This window comes from Stegastes partitus, unplaced genomic scaffold (genome assembly GCF_000690725.1).
Source record: "Stegastes partitus isolate 25-593 unplaced genomic scaffold, Stegastes_partitus-1.0.2 Scaffold1713, whole genome shotgun sequence".
NCBI classification, from domain to species: Eukaryota; Metazoa; Chordata; class Actinopteri; family Pomacentridae; genus Stegastes; species Stegastes partitus.
In genome coordinates, this window is record NW_007579444.1 from 102,642 (window position 1) to 119,902 (window position 17,261).

Sequence of the window (17,261 nt, forward strand, 5' to 3'; positions counted from 1 at the left end):
ATGTTGCTCAGGGCCGAACTTACTGAACACTCTGGAGCTGCTGTAAATAGAGAAGCTGGTATCTAGAAGGAGCCCGCGCTACAGACTGTTTGACAGCATGACTCTATGTTATTTATCTGACTGTACTAATGCTTATTTGTTTTTACAAAAAGAGGTTAAGCAAAAAGTTTGGCAGCATGAACACTACTTTCCTCACAACAGAATATCTGTTCAGTCGAAACTTTCTGCTTTCTGGTGAAGCTGACTTCTGAGTTTTGCCAGATCCACAGTTGATGCTGAAAGTCTTTGTAATCAGAGTCCTCAGAAGTTTTTATCCCAGCCAGACAGCTCATCAGGAGGCTCTTCTGTGTCCGGAGGAAATATGTCAAAGTGACTGTGATCCATTGGCCCCTTCACCTGTGGAAACAATAAACAATTATATTAATACTAGATTTTCTACAATTTCACCTGTATGGTTTTTGGCTCTCCTGGGCAATCTCTTGAATTAAAAGAGTTTTTAAGATAGTATTTTTACTCAGGCTTGTTTTCCTCTAGTATCTACATGGGCTTTCTTTTTTTTCGGACTACTTAATTTGGGCTTATTAGAATTCTTTTCTAAAACTTACATTGGACTTTAGGGCATATGGGTGGTGCCCCTAACAAACTAATGCAATTTTAATCATAAAGTGTATTTTCTACACAGTGATGAACCAAAGACCATGTATATCATGGCAGTCTTGAGTTACCAATGACTCCTATAATTCCTGATGGAATCAATAAAATACATGCACCTTTCACACAACAAAAATCATGCATTTTGGTTCTTTCATAGATTTATTATCGGATTTCAAGAAAAAATTACAAAACCTGCAAAAAATATATATTCACTGCAACTTGAATGATCAGTTTTGGTGATGCAGAAAGCTGTGTTCATGGAATTTTCTTGATTGCAGGGCCTCTTAACTTCTTGTGAGTGATTATGATTGACTGCAGCTGCTGACTCCTCTGAGCCAAATAATTACTGCCCATTTGATATACTTATTAGCCACAAACACTAAAATTGGGAAATCTGAAGAGCAAATATCTGAAAAAAGAAACGATTGATTTGAACAAGTCAGGAAATTCACTTGGAGCCATTTAAAAGCAGCTACAGATCCCAAAATCATCTGTACAAACAATTGTTTGTAAGCATAAAGTGCATGGCACAGTTTTGCCACTACCACAATGAGGAAGAACTATCACCAATTGGTCAGGATTGTCAAAAGTCAATCAAGAGTCAACAAAAAGCAGGTCTGCAATGAATTAGAAGCTGCTGGAACACATGCGTCAGTGTTCACAGTCAGCTGTGTTTTACATCACCATGAACTAATCCTCACCTTGCCATGCAAGAAGAAAGTCCTTCACCTAGAAGTATCACTTTAAGGCTCGACTGATGTTTGCAGCTGATCACATGAACAAAGGAAAAAGCCTTTCTGGAAGAACGGTCTGTGGTCATATGTAAATTTAAAAAAAAAAAAAGACCTTTTTGGCCACAATGATGAGAAACATGTTTGGAGGAGACAAGGTGAGGCCTTTAATCCCAAGAACACCCGTCAAGCGTGGTGGCTGAAGTATTATGCTCTGGGGCTGTTTTGCTGCCAGTGGAACTGGTGTGTCACATAAAGTAAATTGAACAATAAAGTAAGAATCATTCGCCAGAAGGTTGGGTTCTGGAAGCATTTGGATGTTTCCAGCAAGAGAATGACCCCAAACACACATCAACAGTAAAAGAGAAATGGCTAAATAAGGCAAAAAATGACAGTTTTAGACTTGTCTCCTCAAACTCCTACCTTAAGCCCCGTCAAAACTTGTGGACTGTGATGAAGAAACAAGTGTGAAAGCAATGTGCTCCTGTAATTTTCAGATCGCACATGGATTTTGTATTTTTGCCAGTCCATGTATGTCACCAGCCAATATAAAGTAACTCTTAGCTTAAAAAAAAAAGGAGATTTATTGTTATTTTTCAGGATCCCTGCTTCAGCCCCAGCCCCTGTCTTTCTCTCTCTTTCTCCCTCTCTCTGTCCACCCAGCCCTGCATGCAGCCTGCTTATTTGCAGGTTGAGCAGATGAACTGCAGGGATCAGCTCATCTGCTCACCATCACCTCATTCCCACAAAAGCCTGTTCATTCCACCACTGTCTGCTAGACTGTAGACTGTGCAACCCTATTTCCCTGCCGGTCCCTGACCTTTGGTCTAGCTTAGAATAGAATAGAATAGAATAGAATAGAATAGAATAGAATAGAATAGAATGCTTTTTATTGTCATCATACATAACTTAATTGATTCTTAGTAGTATTCCCTAGTTTTCCCTTCTGCTGTTAGTTGGAGTTTGTTTTTTGTTGTTTTTTTTTTTTAGATTTTCGTATTTTTGCCACTTTTTTGAATTAGGTCTGGTTTCCCCTGTTCTGTTTCCTCCTCAGTTTAGTTTCCTCTTTCCCTATTGGTTTTCAGTTTCATTCCTTTGCTTAAAGAAAACCTTTAATCTTGACCTGTCTCTGCCTGATCTGTGTCTGAAACTGGGTTCACAGACAGTACTGACTGTTGCTTTTTACAGCTTTTGCATAAACATCAGCAAATAAAATATCCATCCATCCATTATCTATACACCGCTTAATCCTCACTAGGGTCACGGGGGAGCTGGAGCCTATCCCAGCCGACTTAGGGTGAAGGCAGGGGACACCCTGGACAGGTCGCCAGTCTATCACAGGGCTACACTTAGAGACAAACGAGCACACTCACATTCACACCTACAGACAATTTAGAATCACCAATTAACCTCAACATGTTTTTGGACTGTGTGGGAGGAAGCTGGAGAACCTGGAGAGAACCCACGCTGCACGGGGAGAACATGCAAACTCCACGCAGCATTTTTTGCCTTTATTTTAGAGCAGTAGAGATGGACAGGAAAGGGGGGAGAAGAATGGGGAGAGACCTGCAGCACAGGGTCATGAGCGGGAGTCGAACCCACAACCGCTGCGTTGGGGAGCTATAGCCCCTGTTTATGGGTTGCCCGCTCAACTAAGTGAGCTATAGGGGCACCCCCAACATTCTCCTTTTAACTCAATATTTTCAGACCTTTATTTAAAATTCTTTACTCTTATTTAATTTTGTCACATTCCCTGATCAGCACGAACCTATTTCCTACAGAAAAGATCACAATCTGTTAAACTCTCAGGGACTGGCTGTGCTTTGAAGTCTCACCTGTCTCCTCAGTGGAGACAGCAGCTTGTAACATCTCAGCCCTTCCCAGTTGAATCCCTGGAACCACCTACAAAACAAACAAATTTTCAGTTAGACTTTATTTAAAATCTACTCTTTTAAAAGTAACCATCTGACAATTACTGTTTCAGAATACTTATGCTCCATCTTAATTTATTAAATTCTTTGAACCTAGGAGCTTCAGTAGAAAGCAACTGGACATCTCTCCTTAGGTTCTTGAACATGTTTCACCTCTCATACAACAGGCTTCTTCAGGTCTAACTGACTGATAAGGAGTTTCAGATGTTTAGTCCTCCAGCTCACATGGTTAATATCCCTTTAATGACCAATACTTAATCCATGAAGAAGCCACAAATTGACCCTACTTGTTGACAGGAACAAAGTTAGTACATTCTGTCTCGACATTCACAAACAGATGACACAAAATATCTTAAAATTTTTAGATTTTATGTCTAAAGACAATATAACATTTTGCTAAATCATGAAAAACAAAATATCAAACTGTGTTGTAATTAAATGTTATGTTTATAAACACAAAACTAGAATGTGGAAATTGTTCCCTAAATTAGTTGCCTAAATCTTCGAAATTAATAAAAAGGAGTAAAAACGCAAAAGTTGTATGATATTCTAAATCATTTTCCTACCGAATTAGATCGCTGAGATAAGACTTTCCCCATCTATGCTGAGTTATTCATTTGTTTTTCATTCGTCATTTAATTTTACATTTTGGTTCTGATGTTATCATTAACACACTTCAATATAATTCAATGGTAAATCTTATATTGTTATATACTTATATAATTGAATTTCCCTTCTTATTGAATTTCCCTTCTGGGATGAATACAGTATTTTTCATTTCATTTCATTTCATTTCATTTCATTCATTATATTGTAATGTTAAGTGGTGAGAAATAATTACTGTGCTGTTGCTACCATTGGGACTTTCTTTGTATTCTCCTAATACAAAGATCAATAATAATGCTGCTATGCTTGATTTGCACATATTAAAAAAAAATCAAAACACTACCAACAATGACAAATATATAAGCATGACAAACATGCCTAAATATTAAAAGAAAATAATATATCCCACCTGTATGCATACTGTAAATATCTGATTTGGACACAGTCCTCATCTAAAAATATCTAAAAGGTAAAGAGAATTGTGTCATTTGGACTGTAAACGTACTTGTGTTTCTTGATGTCAGTGATACCGCTCTTTTTGTTTCCCAGCCTCTCAACTGGGTTTAACCTGAGCGGGACAGAAAGAGATGTTTTTATTGGTTCAATGTCTGGTTCAATAACCACAACAGCTTTCTTTTTTATTTTAACCGAGACACATCACTGAATTAAGCTAACATATGACTTGTTAAGCAATTTAATGTATTACATGTTAATATGACCCACGTCTGGTCTGAGCTCAGTCCAGCACTGCAACCTAATCACCCAGTCCTCTGCTAAAGGATACTGGCTGGTGTGGTTCACCGTACTTGCAGAGTCTTCTGATGAGTTCGTCCGGACGCTTGCCTATTCTCTTGGGAAAATCCACCTTCTCGATGCCATGGAGGATCATGGTGTAAATCTTTATGTGGTCTGAGCCAGAAAAGGGTGGGCTGGAAGGAAAACAACTTTTCACATTTCCTGCTTAGCGCAAAAATGATAACGCAAACTGCACTTTTTTTTGTTTTGTTTTGTTTCCAAAAGATGAGCTCACAATTTTGAGAAATACCAGGATTTTCTTTCCTTTTGAGAACAAAATTAAAAGACTGATATCAATCTATTCATCAAGCTACTTCCCCCTACTTCCAGCCTTTATGTTAAGGTAGGCTAACCTTGGTCCTCTCTGTACTTATCACAAAGACACAAGACTGCTATCCATCTGGTAAACTCACTGTCAGTAAGAAAGTAAATATTTCCCTAAATATTGAATTTTCCTTTATTACTCATACTAAAATGCTGCAATGCAATAGTCAAAGACTTCTCACTGTGTCAGTGACGTCTACAAAATAATGTACAATCAGCTGAAGTTAACAGCATCAGCGGGATTGACTGACTAACTGAAATGCTTACGCCCTATAAGTACTGTAGAAAGGTTTAGACACAGATATTTAGATTCTTGTCCATCATGTCGGTGTCTGATTGCCCAGAATGACGCACATCAAAGCTCCTCCAGTCAGTATCTGAACTCGATCACTGCAGTGATGTGGTATGTGCCTCAACCATGAGTCCACCAGATGCTGCCTTCCTACAGTATGTTTGGTGGAGCAAGCAGTTTGATTATAAAAATCAGAGTTTACAGAAGTATGACTTCATTTAGCCACCCAATTTAGTAGTACACGGTGGTCTGTCATCCCCTCAATAGGATTCTGTTATAAGGGAAATAGTCTGAGTCACTGGACGTAGGCCTGTTTGTATTTCTTTCAACAAATTCTAATTGTCTCTGGTGGATCTAAGTAAAGGATGCAGCTTCGGTGTTCTCTTTAAAAAGTGGCAGGCATGATTATTTTGGTGGAAAATTTGCATGGGGAGCAAAGGGGACTTTGGAAACAGTAGTGGCCAGTGACAGGTTTATACTCCGAGCCTACATCAGGTGAGTCAGACCAATGAAAGTGTAACTAAAATGATAAATTGTACATTAAATAAAATATCCTATGGCAATTCTGTTTTTCAGTTAATATACCTGAATTTTATTGATCAGGCATCAATAATGGCAGGAAACAGTATTATCAGTGATTTTTAAAATGTTGCCCTGTCCCTGTCAACCATTGGATGCCCTTAGGCTCGGTGCTCAGACCTTTAGTACTCATCCTTGATATACTTTGTCTGGGTCAGATAATCTGCCATCAATTATGCAGTTTGCACAGTTAGCTGATGATGATCAATAGTGTTGTTGCATCAAACCTTTCATGCACTTCTGAAAGATATCCAAAGTATTCAAACAGCAACCGAAGAGTGAAAAGCTAACGACTCTGTTATAAGAATTTCCTCTTCAAGAAGTGCAAGGTTTAGCAGTTTAGAATATTTTACCGTTCTGACTTACTTGCCAGTGAGAAGTTCGAATATGAGGATTCCCAGGGACCAACAATCAGCTCCAAAGTCATGGCCTTTGTTCATGATGACCTCTGGGGCTACATACTCAGGAGTCCCACAGAATGTCCAGGTCTTTTTTCCAAGACCAATCTTTTTAGCAAAGCCAAAGTCTGCCTGTGGAAATACTGAGGAATTAGTAATACAAATAAAGCAGGCATAGAGTACAAAACACCCTTTAATCGACTGTCACAAATATTTTCAACAGTGACTTACCATTTTGACATAGCCCTCTGAATCCAGCAGAAGGTTTTCAGGTTTCAGATCTCTGTACACAATGCCCATAGTGTGGAGGTAGTCAAAGGCCTCCAAGACACAACCAATACAAAACCTTGCTGTGGGCTCATCAAAATAACTCCTGGTAGGTTAGAAAAAGTTGACCTGATTAATGACATAATATATCCCATGAATATACACAGTTCAGATTCATGGACAGTTCCAGGCATGTACATTAGTTGGGAGAAACATTTTAAAATGTGTTGTGTTCATTCCTATGTTTTCCATGTGGTGTTCCATTCGGTGAGGTTTGGCTGCATCTCTTTTAAAGACATCATCATATTTTACTGCAAAGTTTGCTTTTTTACATTTTATTATTATATAGTTATACTTCACTTATATATACTATTTAAAGCAGGATCCTGAGGTGGGCTATTGTTTCCTGAAGTCTAAATTTGTAGGACAATAAGCTTGAACACACGCTTACTCTATTGTCAAGCTGCTAAAACAGTGAGAAGGCTTAGTGTTGCTTTAAATAGTGACTTAAATGTTTTACTGCAGTCATAAAGAACTATACTCCACAATGTGTCAGTGTACTGTACATTACTATTACAGACAGACTGCAACAACTGGAAATGAAACACTGTTTTTCGTTACTCTTTAAATAATGGTTTCTGGATGTCCACATTTGTAGCTGATGAATGAATTTAACTGAAGGACCTACACTCACATGTCCCGCAGCACAGTCCACAGCTCTCCACCAAGACAAACCTCCAGCAGCATGTACACATATTTGTTGTCTCGAAACGTTCGAAATAATCTGAAATACAGGCACAGCCATGTCAGCTATTGGGTTGCATTAAAAGCACAAAGTAATTCCCCCTACTGTATTAGTAACACGAACATAAAGTCAAATATGTAGCTGTAAAATATATGAAATTAACTAAATAACTGATTGTGCTGGTAATGGTGCAAGTATTCAATAAACAGCATTCATGTCTTGTATTGGTAGTGCAGGGCCATCATAATGATATATATATATATATATATATATATACTGGAGGTGGTCGGTGTGTTGGCTTCTATTATATATATATATCATAATGATGGCCACAACAGGTCTAGAACTTCTGTTGGTACAGAAACAATCACCAAAAAAGGGAAAAGTGCAGATGACAACTGCTGATACTGCTGCTCTGAAACAGTTCCCTTTCTAAAATGTATAGCCCACAAACTTCTAGCATTCTCAGATTCTTGGAAATCCTGTAAAGAACCCCTGAACTGATGAGAGGGAACTGAGTGGCAGGTGGAGTGTAGTATTAGTGAAGCACCAGATTCTGGCTGAACTTTTCCTTGAATGACAGTCAACAGACTGCTTACACACAGCCTTTGTTTGTTAAAGTCATAGTCCAGATAAATCTTGGTGTAGTGATGGAACCTGGGTCAGCAGCATTCCCCCACAGCAGTGTCCTTAGCAACTCCACTGAGAAGCCAACACACTGACCACCTCCAGTATTGTCAGCTACAGGAGGTTTCTAGTAGATTGAATCTGCTTTAGAAATAAACCATAATATATTATGTTGATTTGGCAAGCACACCCACTTGATGATGAAAGCTGAGTTTGTTTGCTGTAGGATGTTTTTCTCAGAGTAGATGTGCTCCTGCTGCCTGGTTTCTACTATGTGCTTCTTCTTAATGCACTTCAGAGCAAATGTGGTGTCCTCATCCTTAAGCTTCACCTGAGAAACAGCAGAGAGGTGCACGCTTAGCAAAGCAAGACACAAAAAATCAGTGACAAGAAATGTGTATTGCAGCTTAACCCAAAATGTGTGTCACACAAATTTATGAAAAGATAAACTTTTACATTCAGTTTAACCAACTGTTAAACTGTAAGACTGTTTGAGAAATGTCTTTTGCTCTTAAAGGGATACTCTGCCAGTTTTCCCTGTTAGTCAGGTTTACTCATCATAAGGAGCAGCAAACAACGTTTGAAAACAGCTTCTCAAAGACTAAAGAAGTCATCCAGGTGATTTCATCTGGGTTAATAACTGAAGTGTGTGTTGATAAATGCAGGCTCCTGCATTTTTGGAGCTTGACACCTACTCTGGACTACAAACTAATCTGCCAGTGGTTCAATTACTTTATGCATCAAATAATTAATTACTTGAATACCACATTTTCTCCTTTTGGATGTAGTTGATCTAAATAACTCCTGAAACCAAAACTAAACAACAACAATTCATCAACAACTCATCATACAGTTGTAGCAGACATTAGAGTTTTCATGGAAACCAAACTGCATTTATGTGTCCTTCCCAGAGTCTTCATTTACTACAGCTGAACTGATCTATAGCTTTTTTTTTTTTTTTTATTTCAAACATAAACAGTGAAATCAACAAAACAAAAGATAATAATAATCAATAATAAATAAATGTAAATAAGAATGAGAAAACAAAATTAAATCAACCAAGAGAAAAAAAAAGAAAAAAGTGTTCTATGTTGGGTTTTCGGTCACAATTTTGGACTGTTCTGGGTTTCCCTGTCACATGGTGTAAATCAGCGGTCTTCAACCTTTTTTGTACCATGGACCGGTTTCAAGCAAAACTATTTTCTACAAAATGGATCATTGCGCACATAACAAATAATAATTGTTTTTTCTATTAAAAAAGTGTCAGAAACAAATCAAATTACTTCTTATTGCTAAATAAGTATTCACTTTTTCTTCCATCTCAGCATCTCATCCTCTTTTCAAAGAATCTCTCCAGAAAAGTTTTTTTTTTTATTCATTTTGGCAGCGGTTAGAATAGATATTAACAGTCGGGCATGAAAACTGACCGAGACAAGTGTGGGAAACAAGCACAGCCGGAAGTTACAGGAAGACGAGCTAGTCATTTTTCAAAATAAAACACCCTGCAGACTCTGCTGGAAACAAAATAAACCAATAAAACATTTTTATTCTTTCTGTGCAGCCTGGTACCAAATGACCCACGGCCCGGTACCGGTGCCTGGGGACCACTGATGTAAATAATGCAAATGAAGGATTACATCACAGACCCTACCTCCTTGTTTATGGAGAAATACTTTTCAGTATAGTTCCATCTGTTTACTGCACTGAAAACATTTTTGCTCGGACAGTAGCAGTAAACAGAATTCTTTTAAATCATGTCCATTATAAAGCAGAACTGAATACTGAATGACATTTAAGGAAGTATGTTGTTGTTGCAGCTTACTAGCTCTACTCGTCCAAAACCTCCCATGCCCAGTGTAGCTACGACCTCCAGATCCCGGAAAGGCTGGTGCACATGCAGGAGTGCGATCCTCTCCTTCAGCCTCCTCAGCTCCCTGGCCTCTGCAGAGTTAATCTGAGGTGAGTGGGGCCTGAGAAAAGGACACATGGTTACATCTGAACCCTTGCTGTAAGGCCTAGACTTCACCACTATAACTGGAAACACAAGACTGACTTTATGACATGCAGTGAATCATCACCACTGTCATCTTATTGGGAGGCCGAATGACAGTTAGCACATCTGTTTGTTCGATCATTCAGTTCTCGTTCACTTACAGGGCATTTCTTCTCTCATCACTCCTGGAAAGCTCCTCCACATATTCCTTCAGGTAGGCCTGAAGCTCCTCATAAGTTCCCACCATTTGGTTGAAATTTCTGTAGTCAAGGGGCAGGGGGCAAAGACAGGGACAACTTTGAATACAGTGTGTGTGGGTGTGCATGGTGGCAATGGGTCCTGGATTTTACATTTTTTTAAAAATTGGATTAGGGATTCTTAAATTGTTAGAAAAAAAAAAATAGAACTAGGCAGTTGTTTGATTGACCCTGAAAAACTAACCTCTCTGTATCAAAGTTAACATACACACACACACACACACACACACACACACACACACATACACATACACATTTTTGCCTATGCCAGGAGGCTGGGTCAGCCACACTAAGCCACCGCAACTATAATATTTTTGTACATAATATGAAGACTTTTTTTTTTAGTTATTTTTTTGGCCTTTGTCCCTTTATTGATAGTGTAGTGAGAGAGAGGCAGGAAAGTGGGGGAGAAGAATGGGGGAAGGACGTGTGGGAAAGGGCCATGAGCGGGATTCAAACTCATGAGCTCCACATCAGGACTGTAGCCCTGTACATGGGACGCCAGCTCAACCAGGTGAGCTATAGTGGCACCCTAATATTAAGACATTCTTAAATGAAAATAATCTGTAAGTTGAGAGTGGACAGGATTCGACTGTCATGGGTACATTATTGTTCCAAGGTTTCATACGTAGTTATGGTGGTGAGTGGAGTCAACAAATGTCTCTCAGCAGCAGGTGATAGCTTTTGTTTTCGTCCTGATCATAGCAGTAATACAACTGTGCTATGTACTTTATACTTATAAACAGCTATTTGCACAGTTGATTTTGGAATCTGTAGCTGCTTTAAATGGCTCCAAGTGACTTTCCTGACTTTTTTAAGTCATTGATTTGCTTTTTCAAATCTTTACTGAGCTCGTCAGACTTTCCCATTGTAGTGTTGCTGTCTGAGTCTAATGAATGTATCAAGTGGGCCCTATTTAGACTTGTCTTAGAGGAGTCATCAGCTGTAGTCAAACGCAATCAGTCGCGAGAAGTAAAGAGGCCACGAAGCTAACAAAATCTGAATAACAACTTTCTACATCACAAAAACTGAGAATTTAAGTCATATTTCAAGAAGTCCTACGATAAATCTATCAAAGAACCATAGTTGGCATGGGTTTCAATGATTCCATCACAGAAAATTTTGAGTGATAGGACTCATTGGAAAGTCACGACTGCCATGATATACAGTCCTGGTCACCACTATTGGCACCCTTTCATTTTTTGCAGAACCTCTACAATATCTTCACAAATAAATGGAAATGTACCAAATTCATATGATCAGAAATTCTTAATTGGATGTCTAAAGTAAATTAACAAAAAAAAAAAAATGTTTTCCAATCTACATGTTGTAGTTTCCAAGAGGAAATAGAAAAAATTGCATGGACAGTAATAAAGGCACCCCTCCCTAACAACTGGTTGCATACCCTTTGGCAGCCATGACTGCGCCCAAACGATTCTTGTAGCCATCTATAAGCTTGCAGCTGGTGTTTTCTCCCACTCTTCCTTTGCAGTTTGTTCAAGCTCTTGAACATTTGCAGGATTCCTTGCCCCAATGGCAGAATTCAGCTCCTGCCATAGATTTTCGATGGGATTAAGATCAGGACTAATCACTGGCCAGTTTCAAACAGTCCATTTTTTCCTTTTCAACCATTCCTGCGTGCTTTTGGATGTGTACTTTGGGTCTTTATCTTGCTGGAGAACCCATGATCTTCTACACAAACCCAGTCTTCTTACACTGGGTGGCACATTTCACTCCAACATCTCTTGGTAATCCTCTTATTTCATAATTTCTGTGAAACGGCCAAGGCCTCCAGTACCAGATGCAGTAAAGCAGCCCCACAACATTATGGATCCTCCACCATGCTTAACCGTTGGTAGGGTGTGCTTTCCTTTATGTGTGTTGAAAATGCCCTAGATAGATGTGTGTGTGCCCATTTAAGACCCGTAACAGTCACCTGAGTACTGGATTGCATGATTGGCCCATGTGCATTCTGAGTAGCCAATGACAGTCGACCATCTAGCAGGTATAGATTCAGTTTGGCCGAGCGTGTGCAAAAGTGTGGATGCTTTTTTCTTCCACCCTCAGTTCCTTTGTTCTGGGTTTGAGTAAATAAAACCAAAGTAAGTTTTTCAGACATTTATTGTAAGAAGTGTATATTTAAGATATATTGTTGAAAGTTTATATATATTACGACTGAGACTCAAGTAGTTTATAATATTAATCATAATCTCGTTATTTAAAAGAAGTGTTTTCTAACTTGTTGCTACTGACACCATTTATGCTCATAGCTACTTTTGGACATTTTATTTGATTTGTATTCATTGTTCTGTTTATTGTAGACCACACTCAGCTACAACCTCAGTTCATTAAAGAGTTAAATTAAATGGAATTGAATGCTTCTTTCATCCTTTACCAGATGCCTGTGGCGGCTGTAAATACTGGGACCACATAAGTTCAGAGACATCACAACAATGTGCTTCATTGCGCCATCTGTAAACAAATTGTTGGCATGCATTGCCAAAAAGCTCTATTTTTGTGTCGTCTATCCACCAAACATTTTCCCAGAAGGATTGTGGTTTGTCCAGGTACTCTTTGGCAAAGATCAGTCGTTATTTTTTAATGTCTTTTCTTCAGCAATGGAGCCTTCCTTGGAACTTCGCCCACGAAATCCTATTTGGTTTAGTGTGCCGTGCATGGTGCATGTTGAAGCCATTACCCCAGATTCTTCCAGGTTGGCTTTCAGGTCTTTGGATGTTTTACATGGGGTTTTTTCCACAGTTCGCACCAACCTTTGAAGACTTCTCTCATCAATTTTCCTCTTCCCCCCATGTCCAGGCAGGTTCTTGACAGTTCCATGCTTAGCAAACTTCTTAACAACATTGCGCACTGTTGAAACAGGGATACCAAAGTCCTTGGAGATGGCCTTATACCCTTTAGAAGTCTTGTGTTTGCTAATTTTGCACTACTGATGTCCTCAGACAGCTCTCTTGCCTTCACCATTGTGACAAAGGAACAGGGAATAACATGTGGCTTTTTAAAACAATAAAGTCATCATTCATTGGCTAATGCATGTCATGTGGGCACTGACAGTTTATCATCATTCTAATTTCTGATTAATCACAGCTGAGTAAAAATGTGGGGTTTTCCTACGCTGATTTAAAGGGTGCCAATACCAATGTCACTGCAATCTTTCAATTTCAATTTCTCTATTTTTTTTTTGCCTCCTATTGCTTTTTTTTTTTTTTTAATTGTTGTTTTATCATTTGCTGTTCTGTATCAAACATGAGTCGTCTGTAGACCAAAGCTGTTTCACTAGATTTATTTTTTCAAGAGATATTCTACATTATGTATTTAAATTTCATGGGTGCCAATAGTGGTGACCAGGAGTGTACATGGTCTTTACAAAAGTATATAAACTTTTCTTCATAACTGTACATGGTGGTGGAGATGTTCTTGCTAAATCCACTGCATCCAGTTTATCTATAGGTGTGAGTTCAGTTGAGAGGCAACTCAACCTAAACTACTGGGTGTTAAATGTGACCATATACTGTCTGAGTTGATCAACTTCATCAAATTGCCGGGTAATTTCCTCCAGTGCTCTTGAATAGCACGGAAAATAACATATTAAATGCGCAGACTGCACAGACCAGAGCAGCCAAATGAGATCTTATTTGTTCTTTTTGTGTGAATGCGGAGGAGATGCGTGTGTTTTTTTTTTCACTGGTCAAGTGAACACTGGCCATCAGGGGTCAAACTTCTATACTGAGCACATTCACTCTGAATTAAGGATGTGTGTGATGGCTGAAAAACAAACTTCATCCTCCAAGTGGACTCCTGCAGACCAGAAAAGTCTTGATCTGCAAAAAGACAGCTGCAGAAGAGTACTGACTTGTAGTTCTTTTTATTATACTGCTTTTTCAGTCCACAGAAGTCTGCTTGGAAGACTCTGGTGCAAACATAAGCAGTAGGTTGTATTTATATATTCTGTGCATACACACTACTACTGAGCATGAGCAGTACTTCATGTCCTTATAGACATTTGTGGATTTGTGTAAATAAAATTTACGTCATGTCACAAACTTGCGGGCGCTGATAGTATGACATCAACCTAATAATAACAACTACGTGTCCATGGGTATCTACAGCTATCCATGTACATATCTGTACCAGAATATGCTTAATCCAGTGAAGGCAGAAAGCAAGGTGAATGTGACTAATAATCCATCCATTATCTATACACCACTTAATCCTCACTAGGGTTGCGGGGGGGCTGGAGCCTATCCCAGCTGACTTAGGGCGAAGGCAGGGGACACCCTGGACAGGTCACCAGTCTGCCGCTGGGCTACACTTAGAGACAGACAACCAAACACATTCACACCTACGGACAATTTAGAATCACCAATTAACCTCAACATGTTTTTGGACTGTGTGGGAGGAAGCCGGAGAACCCGGAGAGAACCCACGCTGCACGGGGGGAACATGCAAACTCCACACAGAAAAATTCCGGTGCCCCCACCGGGACGCGAACCGGCAACCTTTTTGCAGCGAGGCAACAGTGCTACCAACTGCGCCACCCTGCAGACCGTGACTCATAATGTATGTTTAAAAACAGCAGCTACATTGTATTTTAAAATATATTTCTCCATTTGTGACCTCACAGGGACAAACCAGTGGCCAGTTTCTAAAAAATATTTATTGTACACGTTAATCTTCACTCAGTGGCAACCAGTGACTGTAGTTCAGCCTGTAGTAGACTTAAACAGTCACTGAGATTATGTGAAAGACTACACTCAAAAACTCACTTTAAAATCGTCATCTGTTATCATGTGTCAGAGTGAATAAGATCTAAAGGGTGTTGACATGGGTCCTACTAAAAACATGCCACGTGAACAACATTCAGCTACTTACTCTCTGTCCACCACCAGGCAGTGTGTATCGTTCTCATTGCAGATAATGTTGGCTGAGCGAACATCTTCACTGTAAACATACATGCACATTACAGTCAGACACAACACAAACCCACAGCGTATAACTACAGATGTGCCATTTGAATTGTCCATACTGATGCTTAAAAGTTGGTACAGTGGAAGGTAGCTAAACCATGGGGTATGAGGGCTTAACAAGAACAGGACTAAATTATAGGTTACTTTTTAAAAAAATATAAATTGTAGGCATACTGTGTCACTACTGCTTATGGGGTACAGTAAATAAGGGAACTACTTCATAAATGACTGACATGTCTTTCATTCTTTGAAGATTTCTGTTTTCTCTTAGTGTTCCACTCCAAGACAATAATACTGTAACCAAGCATCGGTGAGTGTTCTGTTTTGGGAACATGCACCATAGATTTTATATGTACATATATCCCCACCATCTGATTTTTTAATTTTTAGAGAGATTTTCCTGATCTCATTGTCATCCAGCAGCTTTGGTATAATTTTCTCGAAACTTAAGTTTTGTTTCCAAGTACTGTACAACATATTTTTTGTAATATACTGTATTGAAAATATACCTAAGATTCTATAAATTATGTGTTGGAAGTTTGTTGCCGGCCTCAAACTGTTTGTAGAAGTTGCTGAGTTGTTTTGGTAGGGAGGGATTATGTCCTACATGGTTAGGAATGCTTGTTGTCTGGGATGGGTCCTTGTTTTCAGCAAAGTCATTTTTGAGCCTCTGTCCATACAGGTGCCTTTCTTCACTGATACTCAGGGATAGGCTACTCCTAGTTAGTCTGTTTGCTTACCCGATCTGGTTGGTGTCCATAAGAACAAGTGGGCCTCCCTAACCAGCCAGGGCTTCTGTTTGATGCAAGTCCCGATGGTTTTGCAACAGTTGGGTCTTTCCCCCAAGTCAGTGCTGCTGTCACATGTGACTGCCTCCTTGCAGGTTTCCTATTATTTGGACTAAAAACAGACTTGCAGTGCCGGGATTGAATCTTGCTCTCACTTTTTAATGATCAGTCTATCTCATTTCTGGTCTGAATGCAGGTTGGAGTGATGTGAAGGGGGATGTAACTGTACCAGACAGAGAAGTAACTGGGATTGTGAGGCTACTTCCTCCAGCACATTTGCATTCAGCCACACTTCTGAGAAAATAAAAACATAGAAACCACTTAAGCTGGTTTGAAATTTTCTCAAAAATACAATGCGTTTCTTTTTGATGTTTAGTGACCAAACATCAGTAATTGTGGGGGTAAGAATTGTTGGTTTGTCCCTTAGCTTAACCTGGTCTCCCCTAAGCTTATACTTTTTTGCTGCACTGTTTCTGATACATCCAGGTGAGCTTGTGGTCTCCTGGTTCACTGTTCTCAGCCCAAGCTCACCTAGTGTAAACACACATGTTAACACACTTCGAATGCAAAGTTTGGAAGGCTTGGGCTGATATGGGAAGAAGCAATTAAGCTGCATAGTGGGAAACCTAGGATTTCTCCTCACTCAAGATTAAAGTTAAGAGATCTCTGTTGAGCTGCTTTAATTTATTATTATATATATTTTTTAATCATTCTGCTTGTTTAATTAATGTCTTTAACATTGTGTAAGTGTAATTTAAAGTTACCAAAGTGCTCTTTTTAGGTATCAAATTATTGGTAATTTTGTCCCATTTTATGCTCATCTTCTATGAATAACTCAAAAGGCATCACTGCTTAAAGCCTGATGCCATCTTAATATGAAGTTGACAGTAGAGACAGGACAGATTCCCAGAGAAACAAATCTCTATGAAATCCAATGCAATGTCTGCAGCGCTGTGTATCTGTAAAATGTGTTTGATTTTAGGTCTTTTACTGTGTCCTCTTTTGATTGTACCTGATGAGAGCTTTCTCTCCAAAGTAGTCTCCAACTCCCAAGGTATTAATTTCTTGAGGTTCAGCAAAGCCTTCTGTACGTTGAGTGACTATGACCTACAGATAAAAGTGAACAGAATTAGGCAGCAGAATTTTTATCAGTGTTTTACTGTTATGTGTTGCCATTCATTTTAATCATAGAATTAAGATGATTATTCTTTCAGTTTGAGGACCGATTAGCTAATCTTAGAATAGCTTATATTATACCAGTATGCTCTTATTTTGAAATAAGGAAAAAT

The 17,261-nt window shown here is 39.0% G+C and overlaps 1 protein-coding gene across 1 annotated transcript in view; it reads right to left on the reverse strand.

Annotated features, from left to right (window-relative positions):
• Positions 1-300: 300 nt before the first annotated feature.
• Positions 301-17,261, reverse strand: part of prkg2l (protein kinase cGMP-dependent 2, like) — a 29,534-nt gene continuing 12,573 nt past the window's right edge. The window contains exons 8-19 of the mRNA XM_008301788.1: positions 16,985-17,079; positions 15,090-15,158; positions 10,104-10,202; positions 9,772-9,919; positions 8,144-8,280; positions 7,272-7,361; positions 6,542-6,683; positions 6,279-6,442; positions 4,729-4,851; positions 4,428-4,490; positions 3,221-3,287; positions 301-396 (exon numbers count right to left, since the gene is read on the reverse strand). Coding sequence (XP_008300010.1) covers positions 301-396; positions 3,221-3,287; positions 4,428-4,490; positions 4,729-4,851; positions 6,279-6,442; positions 6,542-6,683; positions 7,272-7,361; positions 8,144-8,280; positions 9,772-9,919; positions 10,104-10,202; positions 15,090-15,158; positions 16,985-17,079 — 1,293 coding nt within the window. The remainder of the gene's footprint in view (positions 397-3,220; positions 3,288-4,427; positions 4,491-4,728; positions 4,852-6,278; positions 6,443-6,541; positions 6,684-7,271; positions 7,362-8,143; positions 8,281-9,771; positions 9,920-10,103; positions 10,203-15,089; positions 15,159-16,984; positions 17,080-17,261) is intronic.